Consider the following 26,250-nt stretch of genomic DNA (forward strand, 5'->3'; position numbering starts at 1 on the left):
ATACTGTACAGTATTAATAAAGGGGATAAATATGAAATAAGTTGAGACAGCAAAAATGAAGAGCAACACAACTGCTCTTTGTAACATCAGCGTGGTAACTGCTTTATGTTATGCAAGTCAGTGAAACTCTCTCATCTGCCTGAACAAACAAATAAACGTACAGTAGTATGCATAGATATACAATATTAAGTAGTACTGTAGTATTGTATAGCTATACGCATGGCTTGAAATTCAGTATTTATGAATGTTTAGCTTGCAATTAATGTTCATTTTTTCGATTTTGTTGATATTTGATACTTGAAAAAAGAACTTGTAAACCCGGTAACTCGTAAAGCAAAAACTCGAAGCGGGAACTGCTTGTATACAGATTAAAGACATTAATATTAAAACAAAGCAGGTCATCAAGAAAAAACACAACAGTTCCAAATGCCTACATTTTTTGATATGGCTGACATTTGAGTTTAGTAATTAAACATATAAAATTTTTTACTGCTTAATAAAAACTGGTAAAAATGCATTGTGCAGTGAGCAATTTTCATTAACACATTCTTTACCAGAATGCATACTTGCATCAAAATGAACTGCAATTTTTGTGCCTTAATGCAAATATGCATCCATTCAATTGTGATCAATAAATGAGAGCTATAAAAGGAAAGGCATATTGAACAATATCAGCACACTGATTGAACCATGGGCTATTGCATTATCGCTTGGAGTTTGCTTAGCATCAATCGCACTGTCTAGAGAGCATCATAAAAGCTGTATACCTGGTTAAAAGTTTCATGTATTCTTTGCTTATGTTGAAGTTATTTTATCTATTTTGGTAATTTCTACAAGAAAAGGTAAAATTTTTCGAAGATTATGCTTGCTGAATTTTAAATCCTTAGTTTGTGAAAACAAAATTCCATCCTTAGTGTGTGTCTACTGATAAAATTGTGCAAAATTAACTTTTTACACAAAATTCTCCGATAAAAGTTTACCCTAAAGAGTTGTTATAATTGATCCACAGTCTGGGACATCTAGACTGAAAAGGAACAGGGATGGACAGTATGTTGAAGCAGATGAAATTTAACGATCTTCATAATATGTAATCTGATACTGAAATAGAATTCTATTCAAGTGATGTAGATTCTGGATTTCATTCATCTCTTGATGTTGGAATGCTGCAAGCAATGTATGCCAGTGTCACTTGGAGTGATGATTCTTCACAAATGAAATACATTTACTAAAACCATTTGTTCCAGCAACCCAAGAGAATCACCCACAGAAGTCATAAATAAAATAAAGGCCCCTAGGAAATAGAAGCTACAGAGAAAATATTAATTGGAATCACTGGACTCGTCTTCATGGCCAAAACAATGTGGAATGTTACCTGAAACTCCTAGACTACTTTGTTACAACTCTTCAAGATATGAGCAAGACCACATACAATGAATGACATTCTTCGTTTCCTGAAGGAACATTTTAATGAGAGAATTGCCTCCACTTGATGAACTTGGGACTGGATAGTCTTGACCACCATACTCACCAGATCTAAATCCCTACAATTGTTTCTTGTGGGGATTCCTGAAGGCCAATAGGAGTAATATCCACATACTGTTGAAATAAAATGAAATCACAGCTTCTCTAGAAGGCATCCCTGAAGAACCGTTTGTGCAATTATGGCAAAGTTCAATCAATATCTGTGAATAGTCTTAGCTGCACAGGGATCATATACTAAATATATTTTTGCATGAATAATAAACATGACACCAAATCATCAATACCAGTGACACCATATATCAAAAAATAGGCACAACAAAACTGTTGCATCTTGTCTTGATAACCCTACATAAATGCAGGTTGAAAGAAATGTTTCAGGAATGTGAACAAACCAATTTATTAAATTACTGTTGTGGTTTATAAATAAGGAATTTATAGAACAAGATTTAAGTAAAAATTTTTAGTTATAATTTTTTTAAAAATCTAACTCTCCATACATATATTATGACTCCCTCTTCAAAGCCTTCTTTGGTGGCTGCCTAAAAGAAGGAATAAACCTGAAGTTAACTCCCTGAGATCATGTTCTGTTTGCTGCATTTTGGTTAGTCATCATCACAGACCTCCTACATTTCCTGAACCACTAAATTTAAGGCAATGCCAGGAAATCCAGGATCAATCTCAACTATTTAACTTCAAGTCAGCTCCCATTCATTCTTTCCCTAAGCAGCCTGCAGTGTACACTTAGCTGGACTTTAGGATGATGGCTACAAGAATTCAAATTCACACATAAATTAGCCACCATTAAGAATTTCAAAACTTATTTATAGTTATTTTTAAATTTCTGTCTAAATCTCGTTTTTATCAATTTGTAAGCTATTTTGTTCTTATATATAATGCCTCTCTATATTTTAGTGCCAAATTAGTGTCTAGGGCAAAATTTGATGAATTGATTTCCAAAAATGGAGCCTTAATTTTACTTAGCATTGATCTCAGATGCCTGCATACCCTAAGCATATGAGTTGGTAGGTAGTTGGGAAAATAGTGATAGATAATAGGGGATAACACTCCCTCTCTCTGAGCATTATTTCCAAATTGCATAACATAATATTCTTTAAATAGCGACACTTCCTAAAATCCATGGCTATAATACTAAATATCAAATCTATCTCTATTTTTAATGCAATGCAATACAATACAATTCCGTCTATAAGTGAGCCCTTGTTGTATTCCTCTATCAGGAGAATGTTTATAATGCAATCAAACCCACAGTGCACATGCTATTGAAATAACTGGTTCCCAGGAGTGTTATCAGTTGCTAATGGCAACAGCTCATAAAACAACTGAGAATCAATATGCTGACAACTGAAAATCAGTATAACCATTAGCATTAGTAGAGGCATATGATGTAGGAAAGCAAGCATATACACCGATGAGCCAAAACATTACAACTAGCGAGTTGTTATGCAAATCGAAGCTACTGAGGTGAACTACGGTGTGTGCGCGGGTCGGCACACGGTATAAAAAACACCTGATATTGAGCTCCGTTAATCTATCAATGTTACTCTTGTTCTTCATACGGGAAAGACAGCAGACTTAAGCGAGTTTGACAAAGGCCAAATTGTAATGGCCAGATGACTGAGTCAGAGCATATCCGAAATGGCATGGCTGGTGGGATGCTCACAGTTAGCCGTGGTTAGTACAGTCAGTCCTCGTATAACACGTGTTTACACTACATGAATTTGATCATACACAATTTATAAATAGGGGAACGATATCTTATATAACACGAACGAAATTCGCTTATGCACGATTCACCTTTGTGTTTACAAGAAATGGCAGTCGAACGCAGAATCACCCCAACCGAACACAACACGATAGGAATGAAGAGAAGTTTCTGAAAATGTATTTATGTGTTTTATATCAGTGAAAAGGAAACACATTTCAACATAATAACGTAAAAACCCACACAATTCCAGCTATCTGTATAATCGCAAATGCAATTAGATTGAGTTTACTACCAGTTTATAACCGATTCCACTAGCAGAAACACAACTGGAAATTGTTTTTATTGTTTTATGGTAGTAACCCCTAGAAATGTGCTTTAGTAAAATGTGAAGTGTTAATAGTGTATCTCTACCTTTACGGTGTTGTTTATACAGTTGCTACAGGCGCGCAGCTTTGTTTATGTGTATTAAGTGTGCCTCCTAGTTTTGTAATTGTGCTTTATTAAAGGTGTGAAAAGGAAGTGTCCTGGTGAAGACACTGCAGATTCAGAGAGAAAAAGAAAAGCAATATCGACAAACAGAGGCGGACTGGATCAAAAATTCTTACCCGGGAAAATTTTGTAGTGGCCTCATACTAGCGTTTATGGCCAAAATCACACCGGCCTCCGGTCCACCGGGGTTTCCCCGGTAAGACTTATGGCCAGTCCGCCTCTGTTGATAGAGAAAAAATATGAAATTGTGAAACACTTTGAGCGAAATGAAAGACCATGTGATACTGCACGTGCTACAGACCTAAATGAAGCAACACCGAGAATTACAAAGAATGCAGAGAATATAAAAACTACTTTCATAACAGGAACAACTCAAAGTGTAATTTAAATCCATTAGATTAAGACACAAAGAATTGGAAGAGATGGAACGGCTGTCATCTGTTTGGATAGAAAATCAAACAAAAAACAAGTTTTCTTACGATAGAAGCAAAAGCATTAGCAATATTTTATTACGTAATAAAAATAACTATGTATAATAACTAATTAATTACGTAAAAATAATCGTAATAAAATACTTACGTGTTTTATTATTTTATTTTATTTTATTACGATTAATTTATTTTATTACGATTTTTTATTTTATTACGATTATTTATTGTTTTTGGTAATGTTTTGGTTACAAATGTGTGTTCAATCTTGGGTGACCGGCACCTAACCCTATTTTTCCCATAGGGCCTGTTGTTTATATTGCACGAGGGTTTCTAGGAACACAACTATCATGCTATATGAGGACGGACTGTACCTACTGAAAGTGGTCCGAGGAGAGGAAACCCACAAACTGCCGGTGAGGTATTGAGCGACCATGGCTCATCGATGCTCGAGGTGAGTGAAGGCTCTCCCAGATGGTATGTGGCATAACTAGCTGGTAATTGGAATGCTGGTGATAGGAATAATGTGTTACAAAACACAGTATATCGAACCCTTCTGAAAACAGGGCTGCGTAGCTGCAGGCCACTCCACGTGCCCATGCTAACCACGGCTCACCGGCGACAGCACCTACAATGGGTACGAGAGCATCAAAACTGGACCTTGAGTGATTGGAAGGTTGTCTGGTCCGATGAATCACATTTCCTATTGCACCATATGGACAGCCGGGTACGCGTGCATTGTTTACCTGGGGAAGTGATGGCGCCTGGATGTACCAGGGGATGAAAACAAGCAGGTGGCGGAAGTGTCGTGCTTTAGGCAATGTTCTGCTGGGATACCCTGGGTCCAGTCATCCATGTGCCGGGCACTCTGATGTCTACCACCTACCTAAACATCATTGGCATGAAAGGTATACCCTTTCATGGCAATGGTCTTCCCCTCTGGCGGTGCTGTCTTTCAGCAGGATAATGCGCATGTCACACTGCCCAGATTGTTCGAGACTGTTTCGCGGAACATGGGGTAGACTTCCAGGTATTGCCCTGGCCTCCAAATTTCATAGACATCAATCCCATCGAATCGAGCATCTGTGGTTTGTGTTGGAACAACAACTCCAATCTCCGGCATCTCAACCACGGACCTCACAGAAGTTAAAGGATCTGCTGGTTATGTGTTAGTACTGGATACCACAAGACACATTTAGAAATCTTGTAGCGTCCATGCCTTGCCGGATACGAGCTGTTTTGCCTGCATATGGAGGACCAACATCATGTTAGGCAGGTGGTCATAATGTTTTGGTTCATCGGTGTATATAAGCAAAAAAAAAAAAAAAAAAAAAAAACACTTCCCATTTCACCCATTCATTTGCTCCAAAATGTTTGTCCAGTTCTTCCCTGACTTTATTTAAGCTATCAACTTCCACAACGACAGATGGAAGTTTGTTCTAGCAATCAACTACCCGATGACTAAAGGCAAATTTCCGCACATCTATTCTATATCTGACTTTCCTCAATTTGAATTTATGCCCTCTCAGGTTTGTAATCTGAGCAAGAGGAAGAATCCCATCAGCACTGAGCTTACTCGAACAATTCAAGGCCTTATGCACCTCAATCAGATCACCTCGCATGTGCCTAGTCTCCAGATGCTGCATTTGTAGAAATTAAGCCTGGTAGGAGCATCCCTTTGTTATCCTCACCAAGCTTGTTGCCCTTCTCTGTACTCGTTCTAGCAACTCTGCATCCTTCCTAAAATGTGGCCTTCAAACCTGTATGCAGTACTCAAGGCGTAGCCTGACCATTGCCTTATACAAAGGGATAATCAACTCCTTGTCTCTCTGCTAGCAAGATTCTTGTATATCATTGATAAGACCCCATTAACCTGCTGTGGCAGCTTATCTGCACTGCTCAGAAAACTTCATATCTGACTGCACAAATACCTCTAGGTCTTTTTCATTCTCTACAACCCTGAGTGCAGTAGCACACTGTTGGTACGTTTCTCTGGGGTTACTGCTACCCATATGCAGTACTTTGCATTTGTCAATGTTAAACCTCAGTTGCCACTTCCCAGCCCATTTGCCCAACACTTCTAAATCCTGTTGCAGTAGCATACTGTCATTAACAACCTTGCTAACTTTTGTATCATCTGAAAACTAGGACACTAAGCCCGATATACGTTCATCAATATCATTGCTAAATATACAAAACAAATGGGCTCAACACCGAACTGCGGAGGACTCCACTAATAGCATTAGTCCATGAAGAGCAGTGTCCATTGATTACCACTCTCTGTCTTCTCTCACTCAACCATCCCTTTTTTTATCCATTGTAGCAACTTGCCCTTAATGCCATATTGCTCCAATTTTTATAGTATTCTTCCATGTGCAACAGTATCACTCTATTTTGTTTATCAGACCACACCCAAAAATTAATTGAAACTAAAGAGGCCAAAATGTGTTCCGAACCTATACTGTCAACAACTTCAAAAAAGTGCAATGCAATAAATTGTAGACATACAAAAGGGTTCTGGTATTTAGCCCATATCAACTAAATGCTGTTGAACCAAGTTCCCCACACCCACTTAAATTATTTAGACATTTAGACAAATGTATTGCACGCAATGCAATACTTTCCCTGCTTGTGTGACTTTTTGGCACAACTGCCAGCCAACCATGCACTCTAAACGTATCTTTGAAGGAGCCCTCCCTAAAATTTGGCTAAAAGCTCTTCTAAATATCATACAAAAAAGTTCTAATACTTAACCCTTATCAGCTAAATGTTGTCCATAATAGACCCAAAAACCATGTTTTAATGTACTCATCTCCTCACAACAAGGATGGGAGCCAGCCACTTTTCAGAAGACTTTTTCTGGCCAGTTGCTAAGAGGCCACTCTTACAACACATCACTAAGCACACAAAACAACCCAGCATACAAGACTGACTTTGCAGAGATGCTTGACAAAGAAACACAAGGTAGGTTAATGAAATCCTTAGGTACCACTGTAACAAATCTAAATATGCGTATCTCTTGCGCAATAATCATTCCAAATGGTCACTGCATGGAAGGAATACATCCAGTACACAGTTATTTGTTTTCTATTTTTAAAAATCCTATCTGAATGAAAATTCATGAACTCGTGTCTGTATGGGATGAATGTGATGACAATCAAATATTTATGGACATAGTGTTAGCTGTTTTTCAAAATTGGACATATGTACACCTCAACAGAGCACACCAAACCCAGGATTCCTCTGAAAACCTGGAGTTGGAAGTTTCTTGACCAACCAATCTGCATACATTAAACAAGTTGTTTGTTTGTTGTTTGTTTTTTAGTTTTTAGGAGCATTAGCAACTAAGACCATATTGCTCCGGAGATATGCGGTGGTCATTCCCTGACCTTTCCGCATCCTCCGTATTTGGTGGTCACGGGCTCGAACCCAGGTCTAATCAAGAAGTGTGTGCTATGCACTGCCGCTCCTGCCCACCTGGGTACGGAGGCGCCCATTAAACAAGTTAATGTATGAAGTGTGTTCATTTCAGGTGCATTTGATTTTATTTTTCTTAAATTAATTTAATTTTTTTTCTTTTCTATGATTAACAGAAGTGAAAAGTAATTATAGTTATCTCCTTATCATTTAATTACTGAGATTATAGCTTTATAGAATGCTTAATAAAACTATAGTTTTACAATCACTGCCCTTCCACACCATAAAAAAGGGCCAGAGTTTCAGTTCCATCTACATAGGGGAACTTCTTTTATGGGTTTTAGCTTTTTTTTTTTATACCATGGCTGAGTTAGTCAGTCTGATGTGAGGACTACATAGCTTTCTTTTTTTTTTGGTAGTTGTTGGCGCATCGGCTTCTGTGGCCATAATGCACCTCCCAAGGTTTTTGCAGTACTTTGATCCAGGCCCGAGGCGGGATTCAAACCCGCGACCTTTGGGTTGCCAGGCAGGCACTTTACCCACCTGGCTAGCTAGGTCGGCTACATAGCTTTCCTCCCAGAAATTTGGGTTTTCAACTTAGCCACTTATTTTATTAAAACTATAATATTTATTACTCTTCTCCTGTATACTTTTTTAAGTCTTTTTTTCTCTCTATATATATATATATATGTATCTCTCCACAAGCAACACCATGTGAGTGTTATATAATAATATACAGAAAGTGTGTGGACCGTACTAAAACTAACAACATTACATTAAAACTACATTTAATTTATGAATTTCTTTTTTTCCATACAAATTATATTGAGAAAAAAATAATAATTACCAGATTTATATTTGTCTCAATTTAATGAAATTTGGGATTGTTTGACATTCTTTCTAAAAGAACTAATTATAAAATTTCAAGAAAATCCATCAACTAGAAGTTTGGTTGTTACATGCAGATGGGTTGACATGGTAAAGACAATAGGTGCATAGCTTATACATATGCAAATATACCTAAAAAAATATCTTCAATATACACAGTAGTTACTAAATTACAAAAATTAAGAACTAATATCAGACTATGCTTCAGAAATTGTTTTATTCATGTTAGTCATATATCCACACATGTACCGCATAGCCCTTGCAGTGATTACAAATCACTGCCCTTCCACACCATATAAAAAGGGCCAGAGTTTCAGTTCCATCTACATAGGGGAACTTCTTTTATGGGTTTTGGCTTTTTTTTTTTTTTTTTTTTTTTATACCATGGCTGAGTTAGTCAGTCTGATGTGAGGACTACATAGCTTTCCTCCCAGAAATTTGGGTTTTCATCCTGCAGAATATGAAACCAACCACCAATACACACACAATTTATAGTCACAACACTGAAATCTTATAGCTTTAGATGCTTTGGTGCAAAATCAACAACAAATGCCATGTAGGGTTTAGTATAAATTAAATAAACTTACGTTAATACACAGTCACCTTCACAATTGAGGAAAATCACAACAATTATGTTTACTTTTCTGATAAATGCCATAAATTACTATACTTAATACAGATTGCTCAATAATGCTTTACCAATTATTAAAAAGTAAAAGTTAATGCCTGAAACAATTTTTAGCTATGACTAAAGCTACCACGTTATTTGCAAATTCCAAGATCACACAATCATAAATACAAATAACATTGAATTGAAACAAACTTAAGGCTTTTTCACATAAAAAGTTTATAAAGTATTAAAAAACACTTCATTTAAACTCTTAGCTAAAAAAAGTAACAGCAACTTCAAAATAAACCACTTTCCTTTTTTAAATATAAATATAAACATAACCTCACCTGAAATTTTGCCTTCTTCCTGGGTATATTAGAAAATGAGAGTAAATGTTCAAGGAGTTGAGATGTTGCTGGTGACACCTTGGCAGTTTTTATAACATTTTTGATATGCTAAAGAGAAAATAAAATATTATACGATCTACAGTCTACACTTTAGCATTCTTGAAAATATCATGACCTCTCTTCTCTTCCACAGAGAGAGAGAGAGAGAGAGAGAGAGAGAGAGAGAGAGAGAGAGAGAGAGAGAGAGAGAGAGAGAGAGAGAGAGCTTATTCAAATAAATTAATGTATGCAGTGTGTTACATTTCAGGCACATAGGCAAATAGTAATAATTCATGAATAGCAAAAAAAAAAAAAATCAACACCTTTTACACAAACCAAAAAATTGTTTCTGTGTATCTACTAGGGCTTGCAAACCGGTTTTATAAAACCGGTTAAATCGGTTTTCATATTGAGTTGTTAAAACCGAAACCGAGCTTCTGAAACCGGATTCGAATATTTTCTTAGTTAGCCCTCGAATATAGTTTTTTTTTACGCACATTTTAAATAAAAAAAATAAATTTTCTGTTTATACTCTGGGACGATCAAACGGTCAGAGGAGCTCACAAGATAGACAGAATACAAGAAACAGCACCGTATTCAGTAGTCACGGGCTTGAACCCCGGTCACTCAAGGCACGTGTGCTTATGCACCCGAGCGCCTGACCACTAGGCTACGGCGGCCTTTTTCTTTTGTTTTTGTTTGTTAGTTTTTCTGGATCGTTCAACTGCTTTATGTTTTAAACATGTTTTTTATTTTATTTTATGTTTAGGTACGAATCTCATGGGCAAGTGGCCCAAATCTAGCAGCGGTACCTTTTATCTTCCCACCTGTATCATGGCACGATGCAGGTGTACTCATTTACGACTGAGTGAATCGGAGAGATAGCGTTAAAGAAAAGGCTCAACACTTCTCCGTTCCATCTATCTTGTTCGCCAGGCAAGTTATGGAACGCGCCTTATTGATGGTTACCCACTAGAACAGATTCGCTGAATATTGCATCAAATTTCAATCATAGAAAGTTTTTTGCTTCTTTATTCCTATTAAATTTGGGATCAAATGTTCTCCAAAAAGCAGCTTCACCAAATTTAGCTTTTATGTAATTTTGAAAATACAACAGATTTAATTCGGGGGAAAAAAAAGTAAATAAACAAAAAATTTCTTTTGTGAAAATTTTTAAACTTGCTTCGTTTAGACTCTTCATTCAGTGCTTGCGGGAGTGACACATAGTATTGTTCCTTTGTTATCTTCAATATTTTTATTTAAAATTGTCAGTGATATAAATTCCTACTAATTAATATTTATTACTCTTAATATGTCTAAAATTAAATCAAATGTATGGAATTATTTTGCTCGAAAAAGCAAAGATGAAGCACAATGTTTGAAATGTCAGAAGATAATGAAGTCGTCTGGAGAATCTGCATCATCTTTGATGTTGCATTTAAAGAAAATGCATCAGATTGACATTAAACAAGATAACAGTGAACCTTCCGTAAAAATGGTAAATATTAGAAAACTTTATCGTTAAAAAATCTATGGAAGAAGAGATTTCAAAATTAGCTGCTTTAGATGGATTTTCTTTTAATTTAATTGCCAAGAGTGAGTTTATACAATCAAGCCTTCACCTTCAGATAAATAAATACGATAAATTACCACCAGCCTCAGTGAATGGAATTAAAAATATGGTTCTGAATTATTATAAAACTAAGAAAGAAGAACTCATTCAGCATTTCAAAAATTCATTGGTTTTGGGTGCACGGTATTCATTGACTCTAGACAAATATACGTCTATACAAAATAAAAGGTATATGAATATAAATGTGCATTCAAAAGACAATCATTGGTCGTTAGGTCTTATTGAGATTAATGGTTCACTTGATAGCAGAAGAACTGAGCAAATTGTGAATGGACACACTTGAAGGAATTTGGTTTGAACTTGGATGAGGATATTGTTGCCTGCACCACCGATGGAGCAGCGATGATGATTAAGTTTGGCAAGCAAATTACGCCTAATCATCAACAGTGTATAGCCCATTGTATACATATGTCAGTTATAGATGTACTTTATGAAAAAGCAATCAATTATGGTGCCACAATCTCTGAGTCTCCCAAAGACAATGAAGAAAATGAAAATAATGAAGAAAGTAGTGATGATGATGAAGTTGAAGAAAGACAGCAAGGCATACTTTACCAAACCAACTTTACCGATGAGCTCATTTATTTCTTCAATCCAATGGCCAATATTGCACAAACTATTAACAAAGTCAGAAAAATTTGCAAGCTTTTTCGAAAATCGCCTACCAAAAATGACATATTACAAAATTTTGTTAAAGCAAAATTTAATGGGAAAGAATATAAACTTATATTAGATTGCAAGACTAGATGGGATAGCACATTCTATATGATTGAGAGATTTTTGAAATTGAAAAATTGCATTCCAAATGCTCTATGTGCAGTACTGTTAACTGAAGCTGTGTCTGACGATGACTGGAAAACACTTGAATTGCTACGTGAAACTTTGCGACCAGTTGAAATGATTCTGAAGGCTATGACCTCAGAAGATACAGACTTTTTTAAAGCAGCCTTCAATAGAATTTTTGCTTGCTAAGCTTGATACAGCAGAAAACCCATTTGCTTTAAAGTTTCACCAAAGCCTTTTGCAACGTTACAAAGCAAGACGAAATTGCCAAACTGTGGCTTTCTTGAGCTATCTACACAACCCCAAAAAGTTTAGGAAAGAAGATTCAGGTTCAAGAACTTTTGATTTTCCAAGTAAGCAAGTTTTGAAAAAGCATGCTGAAGAGATTTATCAGAGATTATTTGCAAAACATTACGAAGGAGCTTAGCGTTGAATGAAGAAACTGAAAATAAACTAACTGTTCTTTTAGAAGAAAACAAAGACTCGTCTAGTTCCGATGTTGGAGATACACTCATGCGAGAGTATGATAGTGTAATAAAGAGTAACTGAAGAGCCTTCAAAATATCCGAGTGAATTGGAAATCAGCAAAGAATTTAAACTTTTGGAGGCAACTAGCAGTAGAAGCGAAAAGCTGGAGAAAGTTTATAGAGCACTGCTGACCATTAAACCAACAAGTGTCCGATCTGAGAGAGTGTTTTCGATCACTGGTCTCTTTAACACAAAAATAAGGTCAAGTCTATCAGGAAAAATGCTTAATATACTGTGTTTTTTAAAGGATCATTTTCAGAAAAAAAAAAAGCTGAGCAATAAATAGTCAAGTAATTTCCCCAAGCTGTTTTTTTCACATTTATTTATTTATTATTATTATTATTATAGGGCTTATTATTTTTTTGTTTACTATACGAGAAGATAGTTTTTATTCAAAGGATTTGAATACAATTTGTAATTTTGTATAATCTCACGCCCGTTACTTTTTTGGAGCATTCTAATTTTTTATTTTTTTTTTTACTATAAGAGGTGATAGATTTTGTTTAAAAGATTTGATTACGATTTGTACAATCTACCCAAGATAAAATAAATACCTGTGTTATAAGCTTTTAATTATTTTCCCTAAGTCTGAGAAAATCGGTTTTAAAACCGGTTTTAAGAGTAAACTTCGGTTAAACTCGGTTTTGAAATTTCTCGGTTTATGCAAGCCCTAGTATCTACCATATTGCCCACTCATTCCTCCAATTGATGCAGGGACAACAATATCCAATGCTTCAGTTACAATATACATTACTGTATATGCATAGCCTATTTGATACGTATATAAATAATAATAATAATTGTCAGATTTCTACTGGTCCGATTTTAATGAAATTTTGGATGGTCTCAACAAATCTTTCTAAAAGAGTCAAATATAAAATTTCCCAAAAATCCATGCACTAGGTGTCAAGTATTACACAGATGGCCAGATGAACAGCCAGACATTGTGAAGCTACATGCTTTATGCCAGTGCTACTCAAAGCGTGGTCTGCGAACTGTTTATTACCAGCCCGTGACGAATTGGAAATTCGTTGTGGACATTACTGGTCAGCGACGATTTTCGGTTACTGGTCCACAATGATTGTATTTTACAAAAGTATCAGTCCATGACGGATTGGAAATAAAAGGAACTGGTCCTTCACTACAGATAATTTGAGAAGCACTGCTTTATGCTATATGCTAATATGCCTAAAAAAAGGAACTGTTGCATCTTAAGAAATATTCAAGTTTTATCTAACAATCTGAACAATTTATAAACGAGTAACACTTCCATACAAGAAGTATAGAAATCATTACATATCATTGGTCAGCCTCATATGATGCACAAGATACATCTAAAGCTTATTATACTCTAATTTTTTTTTAAAATTCAATCTTTTGTCTTCCATTATATCACAGATCTGACTGATAATTTCCATTGTGATGTGCATCCCATACCATTATTTAAAAATAATCTAATCTATTGCTATTATTATTGGTTTATGAAACATCAGCATATTAAGCCATATTGTTCTAGTCTGTTATATCTGTGGAAGTGTTCATGGTCATAAGCCAATGTGCATGTTGTGTAGGTTGAAAAACCTGGAAAATTCATGGGAAAATTCCCTCCACCTGAGATTGATTAACTACAACCACAACCTCTCCAAAAGAGTGACAACTAGCAAAACATTATATACTATCACAGAAGACAATCAATTCTTATAGCCAAAATATTCTGCTCATCTTAATGTTTTTAATTTTTTTGGATATATCGGTTACATAAAATATATGCAATAAACATTAAAAAAATATTTGCACCACAAGGCCAAGGTTGAGGGGGGTTACAAAAATGAAAAAACTGTTTTATGCTTATAACTTAATGTCTTAAGTAATAAGTATACAAACACAGTTTAGTACAATAAGTTAATCACAAAAAAGACAAAACTATAAAATAAAGATCCCGTAAACAATTTTATGAACACAAAGTCACAGTAATTGTCTGTGTTACTTGGAACTAACAAAAAGCAAAGAACCAAATTAACTAAAAATATCCTGCTCCCCTGTACAGATTCCCTGTAGAGAAGTAATCTCTCTCCTTGATGGCAAAATATGCAAGCATGTTGTATTCTGGAATATAATGCAACATTAGTGTTTTCACGAGTGGATTTGTAAACAAGTGCGGGATTGTAAAGGGCCAGTACTTTCAAATTTTTTCTGAAATTTTAAAAATTCATAAAAATGAAAATTTTGTAACATTAATATTTTAAAATACAGTAGAACCCTATTAAGAAGTTTTCCAAGGGAGTGGAGGTTTAGAACTTCTTACAAGAGAAAACTTCTTAGAAGGGAAAATGAACTAAGGGTATGAAATATTAACTACACAAATAAATATGAAAAGAGACACATACATAAGTTAAAGATGATTTTTAAGTACTATTTCAGAATTTATAAATATTTTACTCTGCCTATGGGAAACATTTTCAAACTGAGGATTTCTAATTGCTTAACATTCTGGTTCATTAAACTCATTACCAAATACTTCAGACAAGTATAAACTTGTGGAAAGAATTATGAAAAATTTTCATTTTAAGCTTACCTTAATAAAACTAGGAGGGATGAATAATAAAACAGGGAGGGACAAATAATTATGTCCAACATGGCAGATAGACAAAAATGCAGTTATTCTTTAAAGAATTACCAAAAATACTAATGGTAATCTACAGAAATAAATAAAGTATTATAAATTCAGCTTTCAACATACCTTAAAAGGTCACAATTACAATAAGACACAGCAACAATCCAGTAAGTAATTCAGAACTGTTCAGAACCATCAGAAAGTTAATGGCAAATACTTCACTTGGTCGACGCTATCCAATTATGGATATCGATGAAAACAATTGCAATATGTCACTTCCATTATATCAAAATGTTTATACTGTTTAATATTTTTTAATATAAAAATAATGAATATCTATATTTAAAAACCGTATTAAGTGGGAAAACATCATTATAATAATGCACTGTGTATTCTTTATCATGTACTTTTCATGTGGGAAAGCTTTTTACCTGGGAAACTTCTTACGTGGGAAAATAATACATTACAATATATAGAAATTGGGAATTAAGAAACCAAACCTAGTACAGGGGAAAACTTCTTATGCAAGAATTTCTTATCTAGGTTCTACTGTATTAATTTGTTCTTAATTTAGGTTAGTTGCACAGTGTTACAGTGAAACTTTCAAAAATTAAATCGGATTTTTTCTTAAAAAATCACAAAAAAGTAGTAAAAAGTCAAAAGAATTCTAAATAAATCGGTTTAACTACTGAGTGCCGGGCACTCAGAATGAAGAGCCCATAGTCGTGAATGGTCGTTAGTGTAGTATCTCAAATAGAGAGCTTTATGGTAACTGAAAAAAGTTTCTAGTACCCCAGCTTGGCCTAAAACTGAAGAACTAAAGAAAACATTGTCTATTTGAATCTTTCCAGTTGTTGTTGTGAATGACAAGGGTGGAAGAAGTGATTAAAGTCTTGGAGGAGAAGCAACTGGCAGGTGAGGGCAGTGCAAGACTCTGTGCAGGTGCCTCCCCACCACCACTGCCTCAACACTGGCTCTCTGAGTACCTCTTTGCCGGGACAACTCCAGCTTTGAAAATTGTTAAAAATACTTCTCGTTGCAAAATTTATAAATGACCTTTATAAAATTATTAACTAACTATTTAGCAACTAACTAACTTTTTGTCACCAAAAGGAGAGTTACTTAGTACAAAGAAGTGCACTATCGAAGAGCAATAAAAAATTGTTTTTTTAATTTTAACACAAAAAAGTAAATGATAGATTTCAATCATTGATAAGCATCGAATAATGCATAGCTAATGTGATTTTTAAATTTTTAACTCCATTACTGATGGAAATGGGGGGAGGCACAAAAATTACATTTTCTTGTCTGGTGACACCATTTTTAATTTAAAAAATATTTTAAATTTATATTTTAAACCTACTCGTTGAGCTCTTTCCAACAACATATAATAAGCTATAGTTTGGCGACAACATTTGCTCCCCCCCATTTACCCCCACACACTTCTCAGACAAATTTTGGTCAACAATGATCAATAAGGCATTATATTGGGCCACATGATGTACAAACCCGTGCAAAATTTCAAGTCAATAGGTTAAGTAGTTCCAGAGATATAATGCTGTCACAGACAGATGGACAGACAATCGAGTGACATTATCAGGGTCCTTCGTTAGACTACAGACCCTAAAAAAACATCGCAAAAAAAAAAAAAAAAAAAATCACTACTTCTTGAAGGAATACTATCTTGTACACTGATTTATGCATTGCTTGATTCAATTTCATCAACTTCTGAATTACAGAGAATTTTGGCTTTTGTAAGCCAAACTTGGATGACAACAGCTGACAGACAATCTCTTCTACAATTTAAAAATCTATTTTTCATACTACCATCCATTATAAACTGCATCTATAATTATTTACAAACATAGGTAAGAGATGAGGGCACTTTACTGGAAGATATATAACATGCTTTGAAACAACCTTGAAAAATATACATAAATATACACTCGGTGATCCTGTAATGGACTAGGCTGCACAGCTTGCAGTATAAAAAGCTGAGCAGCTTTACATGGTTATGCATATAGTCATGCAAGTCAAAGCAATAAAGTAGCAGTTATGGGACGCAGTAAAGATATACCACGGTATTTCAAAAGGGCATGGTTGTGGGAGCTCATGCATCAGGTACTTCCACATCAGCATATCTTGTAGGTTCCTCACAGCCCACATTGGTTAATGTGTACAAATAATGGTGTCAAACAATTTTCCAACAGAACTGTAAAGGATGACACAAGGTGGATGTTTGTGGTGAGTGAAGGGTGCAGTGCAGTGCATTGTATAGGCTGAACAGGTCACTGTGCAACAGCTGACACTGCAATACAATATGAGGAATGCAAGAAAAATATCCAAATGACTATGTCCCACACACTCAGACGTATAAGTTCCAAAGTAGATGACCCAAGAGAGATGCCCTCTCCTCACTGCTTTTCATCATCAGCAACAAATGCTGTGGTATCAACAACATGCTGGGATACTCGAGGAATGGAAATGAGTGTGCTGGCCGGATGAGTCCAAATATCTGGTGCAACTCACCAGTGAGCATCTCCGTGTGTAGTGCTACAAAACGAGTTCATGGACCCATCATGAATGGTGCTCACTATATAGGCAGGTGCAGTGGTTGCTTAATATGATGGATGTTTTGCTGGCAAGAACTAGAACCCCTGGTGAGTAAGAACCAATGTTTCACTTGTGAGGTCTACCAGCAGCTCTTAGGAGACAATGTGCACCCTGCCATGTTGCATTTATTCTCAGACAGAAATGAGATCTTCCAAGACTATAACATGCCACATCAACGGGCCTACACTGTGCACGAGTGGTTCAAGGAACACGCCGATGATAGTTCCCATCTTGATTGGCCTCCAAGTTCGCTCAACTTCATTTCAACTGAACACCTGTGGATTGTTTTGGAATGGGAAGTGAGGCATATGGAATGCAACCATCATCTATTCTGACACTGGAAAGCCATGCAGGCAGCATGGCTGCAGATCCTTAAGGACATCTTCAAATGTCTAGCGGAGTTAATACCTAGGCAAATAGCAACTGTTATTTCCTAGGCACTGACTCCATTTTTTCCTAGACAGAAACAGGATCTTCAAAGACAATAATGCACCAAGTTACCAGGCTTGCACTATGCACAAGTGGTTTGAGGAACACAGTGAAGATAACACTTTTCTTGATTGGCCTCCCTATTTGCCTGACCTCAATCCAATTGAATACCTGTGGAATGTTTTGAAACAGGAAGTAAGGCATATTTACATGCAACCATCATATATTCTGACACTGAAAAGACTTGCAGACAGCATGGCTGCAGATACCCACAAATGTCTTCAGATATCTAGTGGAATCAATATCTAATCAAATAACAGCTGTTATCCATGTGAATGGTAGCCCAACACAGTATTATGTAAGTGGTCATAATTCATTGATCACTGAGTATATATACAAGAGCTGTTAAATAAAGAATGATTATAATTTTATTTTTTCACATCACACCTTTATTAATCATCTATATTTTGATAGTCCTTTTCAAAGTAGTCCCCATTTTATGAAATGCACTTACCCCAACATTTCTGCTGTTCTTCAAATGCATGAGGATGCTTTTTTCTCATGTGTTTAAGAATAGCCTCAAATGTCTTTGCAATCTCTTCTAGCAACTAGAAACATTTTCCTTGCAGCTCCTTTAACTTTGGAAATAAAAAAAATCACACGGGTACAAGGTCAGGGTTGTACGGCAGATGAGGAAAATCTTCGACATTAATGCTGGCTAAATACTTGATGACAGTATGAGCTTTTTTGCTTACTCCCTTGGTCAAAATGATGAGGCCATGTCCCATCTGCCATATCACCTTGTGCAGAACCTCACCATCATCACATCAATAACCATCTGTTGCAGCTCCCGACAAACCTCTATGTAAACTTGCTGTTGCTCAGGTGTGAGTAGTCTTGGAACCAACATGCACAAACATGTATTATATGCAACTGGTCATGGAGAATATTTTGCATGTTTCGTACTGATATTCTCAACATCTCTGCCAGTTGCCTTACTGTTATATGGCCATCATCTCCCACAATTACAGAAGAAGTGGATATAGTTTCTGTGGTAACAGCAGTGGTCAGAGCTACAGGACTGCCGAGTTTTGTGATTGAATCCTATCCATCTCTAAACATTTGTGCGTGTGACTTTTTTTTATCATTATCAAAAAAATAAAATAAATAAATAAAAAAAAAAGTCAAATACAGGCAACCCATATTTTTTTTTTTGTTTTTTAATGTAAACCCCAAAACACGAGAGGTGTTAGAACCTATAGTACTTAGTACTCGTGCTTGGGTTGGGAGGTTGAGAAGACAAAAGAAGATATTTGTTGACATTAGACTTGAACTTCTGTAGACTGTAATTTTCAGGAAATATGTATGAAGGAAGGTTGTTCCAGAAAACGGCAGTTGAATGAATAAACGAGAAAGATGAAAAAGTTAGTTCTGTGAGTTGGAAATTAAACAGTAAATGGATGTTGGCTGGTGGCGGCCACGTGTTCGGTCTGTTTTGAAAGAGAGAGCAGGAATTATAGAAGCTAATTCAGAAGAACAGTGCCCATGGAAGTATCTGTAGAAGAGGCATGCAGCAGAAACAGTACATCTATGAGACAGCGAGTGCAGAAAACTCTGTTAGAGATGAGTCATTAATTAACCTAACTGCCCTCTCCTGAATGGAATCAAGAAGCCTGAGAGAGGTTTTGGGGTAGCACCCCATATGTGGGAAGAATATTCGCATGGCAGGGCGGATTTTGCGATTTATACAGAGTGAGCAGCTGTTTGGAAAGAAAAGTAACGCCGAGAGCGAAAGAGAAAAAACAAGTTTTTTTAGATGCAGAAGAAGCAATATTTGTAATGTGCTTGTGCCAAGAGAGATTAGAAGTCAGGGTAATCCCCAAAAGAGATATATCATTTTGCCTAGAAATCAGAGTGTCACTAAAGATAAGCATAAGAGCAGAAGAATCCTTTTTTGCGAGACATAAGACAAGACTGAGTTTTAGAAGGATTGAAATCAACAAAGTTGTCTTTGCCCCCACTGGAGAATAACCTGAAAATCGGCATTTAAGGAATTGGTAGCAGATTTTCAAGAAGTTGAAGCTGATTGAGCAGGACAAGGTTTCTCAAAATGGAAAGTGGAATACAATGTGCTTTCATTGGCAAAACTATGGGTAGGATTTCCAGTCAATGGAAGAAGGTCATTAATATACAAGAGAAAAAGTGTGGGGTAAAGAACTTAACCTTGGGGGACACCGGCATTAGTGGAGAAGTTAGAAGACAGAGAGCCATCTACCATCACCCTCAGTGAGCGATCAGAGAGAAAACTGGATAACCAATTACTAAAAATAGTTGGCAAACCATAAGATGGAAGCTCGTTTAGAAGACCTTTATGCCAAACACGATCGAAAACCTTTGAGATGTCAAGAGCAACTACTTGGGTTTCACCGAACCTTTCCATTGAATTAGTCCATAAATGGGTAACATGAGCCAGAATATCACCAGTGGATCGACACTGACAGAATCCATACTGGCGATCGTTGATCAGACGGAAGGTTTCTAGGTAGTTTAAAATTTGGCGGTTAATTGATTTCTCCATTACTTTAGAAAGAGTAGAAGTAATTGCAATGGGACGATAATTGGATGGAAGGGATTTGTCACCCTTTTTAGGAACTGGCTGGATACGAGCAAATTTCCAGGCAGAAGAAAAAACACTTTCGAAATAAGAAAGTGAAAAAAGGCGGAAAAGAATAGGAGCACAGGTTTTGAGAACAAGTGGAGAAATACCATCGGGACCTGGAGCTTTCTTAGCATCAAGATTCGTCAAAATCCTTCTGACTTTGTTTTGACAGAAGACCACAGAAGGCATTGAATGGAGCGTGTTGGGAATAGTGGGAGGTGTTTTACTAAGATCGTTATGCATGAGTTGAAAGAAAAATGGGATGCTAGCAGGTCAGCTTTATCCTTGGCTGAAGTGACAACAGAACCATCTGGTTTGGACAGAGGTGGGGAGCAGAGATGGGCAAAAGTTGCAGCCAATAGCTTTGGCAAGAGACCAGAATGCTCGGCTACCATTAGGGCAAGAAGCAAGTTTTTCTACTCTTAGCCTGTTCAAACTCTAGTTTGGACTGGTTAATAACTGCTTTACTATTGTTGCGAGCTTTGGTGTAGGCAGTAAATGAAACTGAAGAATTAGAAACAAGCCAATTATGATATGCAACATGCTTCTCTTGAACAGCCTTAGCACATTTATTGGAAAACCAAGTTTAGATAAAGGACGAAATTTTAAAGTGGAGTGTGGGATAAAGGATTAATTCCAATTATCCTTCAAGAATAATTTCACTGACATGATCTGAGCAAACGTTGACATCAGAACTTTTGAAATAGTAATCCGAACAAGGAAAACAAGAAAAGAAGTCTCGCAGGTCATCCCATTTTGCATTCTTGTAATGCCAAACAACACGAGATTGGGAATAGCCATGAGATAAAGGTTCAATTGGAAAAGAGACAATCACCAAGTTGTGATCTGAAGTGCCTAAAGGACCTCTCACTTCGACCGTGTACTTAGAAGGGTTGTTTGTGAGAAAAAGATCAAGCGTATTGGCTGTATGATTAGGATTGTCCGGTATTCTTGTAGGTAAATGAACAATCTGTGCAAGGTCATTAGTAATTGCAAAAGCTTCAGCATCTCGACCAGCTGGGTCGGTGTGACTAGAAAACGGAAGCCAGCTGGAGTTGTGAACATTAAAATCACCAAGGAAAATTACCTCACTCTTAGGAAAGTTGGACTGGAGAAATCAAGTTGCAAAGAGAGGAAGTCAAAGAGCTCCAAGTGATTAGTGGAGTTGGGAGAACAGTAGAGACAGCATGACACAATGAGGTAGAGAGATTTTAAGCCAGAGAAGATCAAAGAGAGGAGATTCCAAATTGCCAAGTTCTCTGACATGGAATATCAGAACGGACATATGCACAAGTACCACCTTTGAGGCGAAATGAATCATACAGCAAATAATTTGGGCATCTGAGATGAGCAGTAGTTGAATCAACCGATAACTGAGATTCTGTCAGAAAAAGTACATGGGGTTTGGCAGACTGCAAGTGGAAATGGACATCATTGAGATTAGAATTGAGACCACGTATATTTGTGAAATGAATTAGGAAGTGCTTGGGAGGTTTATATCTTTTTGCAGATAAGCTTGCTCTATTAGTTTGACAATTCATGGTGTAGTCAATAGTAAGAAAAATGGGTGGGACATGCTGTATGAAGTAATGAAATTTTTGGATATGGCATACACATGGTAAGAATATACCCAGATCCTTGACATAATGTGGCCTCGACAATGCTCCCCGCATACACACTACTCAGACTCCCTCCAATCACTATCTGGGCAGAGTAGAGGTAGCAAGATTATACACTAGCTGATCCGGAAGCCTCCTAGAGAGTTACCAATTGGTTCGGCTCCGGTGTACTAACTAGCGGCTGGCCTGCGAACACCATTTTAGAGTTGTACCCTCGAAATGTAAGGAAGATTGGGTCTCACCACAATGTTCATCATAACCTCAAAAGTCATCAATCATACTGCATGATGGAAGAGATGGGGAAGGTTTGACCAGAAATTAGCTCTAGAGACTAAACACGGGTTCCACCACTTCAAGCCTCCAATAAGCAAAGTGGTGGTATTGCACCGGTTGATGAGAGTCATATACCACCTAGACCATATAACATGGTATTGCTCTAACACGACTGATAAATTGTAGAAATCCTTGCACAAGACATATATAACATGGTTTCGCTCTAACATGGTTAGAGAATTGCGGCAATTCTTGCTTAATACGGTATTTTTGAGCTTTTGTGCGGGGGTAAACCCTATCTACTATTATGTTGGATGTAATTTTTCAAAACTTCCATTCTTTTTGTGAATCCCGCTGTTGACTCGCTAGTCGTTATGCAAAAAAATTTTTTTGGAAATTCCCCTTTATTTTGTTCTATACTATAGAACTTTGCTTGTTTGAGACCTAAAAAATTGTGACTTTGAAGGTGCATTTCGTGACTTTTAAGGTTATTTTGGTTTTTATTTGATAATTCACAAATTTTTTCTATATTACTAAACTTTGTAATATATTACTAAATATATTACTAAACTTTGTTCTAAAGAGCCGTGTTAATTTCTTTGTTGGGAATTAAATTCTAGCCATAAATTATGTCTAAGAAACTTAGGCATAATTGGGGCGAACTGCCGAAACTTATTTAAAATGGAAAAATCTAGAATTCAAAATTTTATTACTATTGGATAATGTGCCAGGTCATTCAAAAAATTTGTCATCCAAAATGTTGAAATAATGTTCCTACCACCTAATGGTAGGAACAACTATATTCAGCCATTAGATCAAGGCATTATTTCTACCTTTAAAACTCATTACATCAGAAAATTGTTACAATAGATTTTGAAAAAAAAAAATTATTCTGAATCTACTGAAGCGATAGAGGCATGGAAATATTTTCCAATTGTAGACTGTATTGGAATCTTAGCTTTATCACTCAAAGAAGTAAAACCATCAGCAACTAAGGCTGTGTTTCTCTGTGTATACTCTCTGTAAATTGTGTGTTCTGAGGTTGATTTTCTGTTTTGCTGGAAGAAAAAACCACGTAACCTAACCTGAGACCAATTAACTCAGCCACGTTGTGAAAAAAGACACATAAAAATTCCTCCTACCATCGACGGGATTGGAACTCAGGTCTTTTCCACCAGGTGTGAAGAGAAGGGGCGATCATACCAACTGTACCGTCGACACACGAGTGTTGGAAAAATGTGTGGCCAGAATCAGTTCATTCAGGAAATATTGTTTAAACCAACAGGAATCAGTGCAACAGTAGAACTTGCTTAGTCAGTAGGAGGGGAAGGTTTTGATGATGACTACTGAAGACGTTTAAGAATTACTGGTAGAAAAAGAGGTTGGCTAAGAGGTTTTGGTGGAAATGGCATTGGAGTTCCACTACAGAGCAGCAACAAGTGACAGTACTTTACATGCTCACGAATCCCACATGCTCTTATCACTGTCCTGATTTGAGACTCATAATTGAATGGAAGGCTAAAGTTGTGCTTTTTTTTTCACTGAAACAGAGTGTAACTGCTGTACAGAGTTTTCAGGCTTTTTCTGAACCTCAATGAGTGCCTGAAAGAAACATAATACTTTGGTTATCCCAGCAGTTTGAAGAGAAAGGCTGTGTAAAGGAATAAAAATGACACTGGGTAGCACAATTCATTCTTCAGAAAATCTTGAAGCGCTCTTGGTTGCAGTCAGCAAAGTCAACAGAAAAGCAGTTTGTGAACGTGCAATATCCTTAGGGGAGAACTGGGGGGGGCGGGGGGGTGGGGGGAGGGGGGGGGGGGTGGGGGCAGTTGCCCTCTGAAACACAGCCTTTTAAAATGCACTGCTTGCTTAATATTTGTGGAGTAAATCAGGTACGGGACATGATATCGCCAAGGGGAATTTGTGTCTTTGTGTGTGCACGATGTAATGAGTGTTAGGAAATCAGGCGACAACTCAGTGTTGTTATGGGCCTATATGAGAGCTTGAAGGACAGGGTGGATGTCCTTGAAGGATCTAAACTGAGGGCCCATCAAGCTCTCAGGTGCTCACATCAACTGCTACTTGATCATCACGCAACACAGCGGCAACCCCCCAAGGCAGAATGCACTAGTCCCACAAGTACTAGTAGTTGTTGGTGACTCTATTGTCAGAGAAACGGGGAACATGGCATGTAAAAAAGGATAGGTGGAACAGGACCAGGGTATGTCTGCCAGAGGCAAAGGTTGAAGACGTAGAGCGAATATCATCTTTTAAGGGCACAAAAGGTGATATTGTGGTACACATTGGCACTAATGATATTAAGAGACCGGTGGAATTACTTAAAAAAGTACAGGTCACTGATGAAAAAAAGCCGTGAATTAGGGTTGAATTTGAAAGTGTCTGCAATTCTACCCAGACACGATAGGAGGGAGTATATGATGAGAGCCTTGTCGATCAATTCGGCTTTGGAAAGATTGTGCAAGGCTCATGGGGTAGAAATTTTTTCAGCCAAATTGCTGGTCTATACTTGTTAACAGGAGAGACTGCTTCTACAGGGTTGGGATACACTTAAATAGAAAGGGTACAAGAATATTTGCTGATGCTATCGGGGCAGTGTTAGGTGGGTTGGAAAACTGCTAGCTTGGTAGGATACAAGGACTAGTAGATTAACAGTAGCCACTGGCAAAGGTGAAAGTGATTCTTGCACTGCTTCTATTGGAATGAGCAGCAGCCTGGAAAACAAGATGAAGGGTATTTCAGAGACTGCTGGGAGTCATTGCAGTACAAGTAAACACATGGGTTGTGTTAGGATAGCTAAGAATAGGAACAGGTGCATGTATACTTGTGTATACACCATTGCTAGGATTTGGTAAATAAATTTGATGTATTTGAGGTATTGTTCAAAACATCAAAGGCAGATATTGTTGGGATATCAGAGACATGGTGTCATACAGATATAAGGAATGCAGAACTGGAATTTGAGGAGTACAATGTGTACAGGAAGGATAAACAGGATAGGAAGAGAGGAGGGGTTATGCTATTAGTTAAGAAACACCTAAAATCCAAGGAAGTGAAGACAGTCGACATCGCTGGACAGTGCAGTGTCGAGTCAGATTGGGAGATCAAAATTGAGAGTAGGAGTGTGTTATTGGCCTAATGACTCTGATGAGTATAAAAAGAAACTGTACAGAGAAATAGAGTGGGCCAGTAAATCAGAGAGTCTTATAATGGGAGGATTTTAATTTCCCAGATTTTGACTGGAATTTGTGGGTTCGTCACTCACACACTAGCAAGGTTTATGTGGATTTATTTGATGATTGTTTTCTACATCAGCATGTTCGGGAGGCAACTGGAGGGAGTAATACTCTTGATCTGATTATCAGTAGCGATTCTTCATGCATTAAGAATCTGCAGATACAGGAACCACTAGGTGGCAGTGATCACAGTGTGCTGAAGTGGAATTTACTCAAAGAGGTAATTACCATCAGAGGTAAAGGGAAGAGTTTTTGCTTTCGTAAAGGCAACTACGGTGGTCTGAGACAGTATTTAAATTCTATACGGTGGGACCAACTGATGATGTTACCAACAGCAAATTCTAATTGGGAAGCATTCAAAGAATTTATCTTGGAAGCTACTACGCTTTACATACCAACTAAGAAATATTGTTCAAGGT

At 36.9% G+C, this 26,250-nt stretch overlaps 1 protein-coding gene across 1 annotated transcript in view; it reads right to left on the minus strand.

Moving 5' to 3' along the window:
• Positions 1-26,250, minus strand: part of LOC150085406 (cell growth-regulating nucleolar protein) — a 90,361-nt gene that overhangs the window by 14,484 nt on the left and 49,627 nt on the right. Inside the window, exon 5 of the mRNA XM_090374554.1 lies at positions 9,388-9,495. Coding sequence (XP_090230680.1) covers positions 9,388-9,495 — 108 coding nt within the window. The remainder of the gene's footprint in view (positions 1-9,387; positions 9,496-26,250) is intronic.

Source organism: Mastigoproctus giganteus, chromosome 5 (genome assembly GCF_048544385.1).
Source record: "Mastigoproctus giganteus isolate SK-2022 chromosome 5, ASM4854438v1, whole genome shotgun sequence".
Classification (NCBI taxonomy): domain Eukaryota; kingdom Metazoa; phylum Arthropoda; class Arachnida; order Uropygi; family Thelyphonidae; genus Mastigoproctus; species Mastigoproctus giganteus.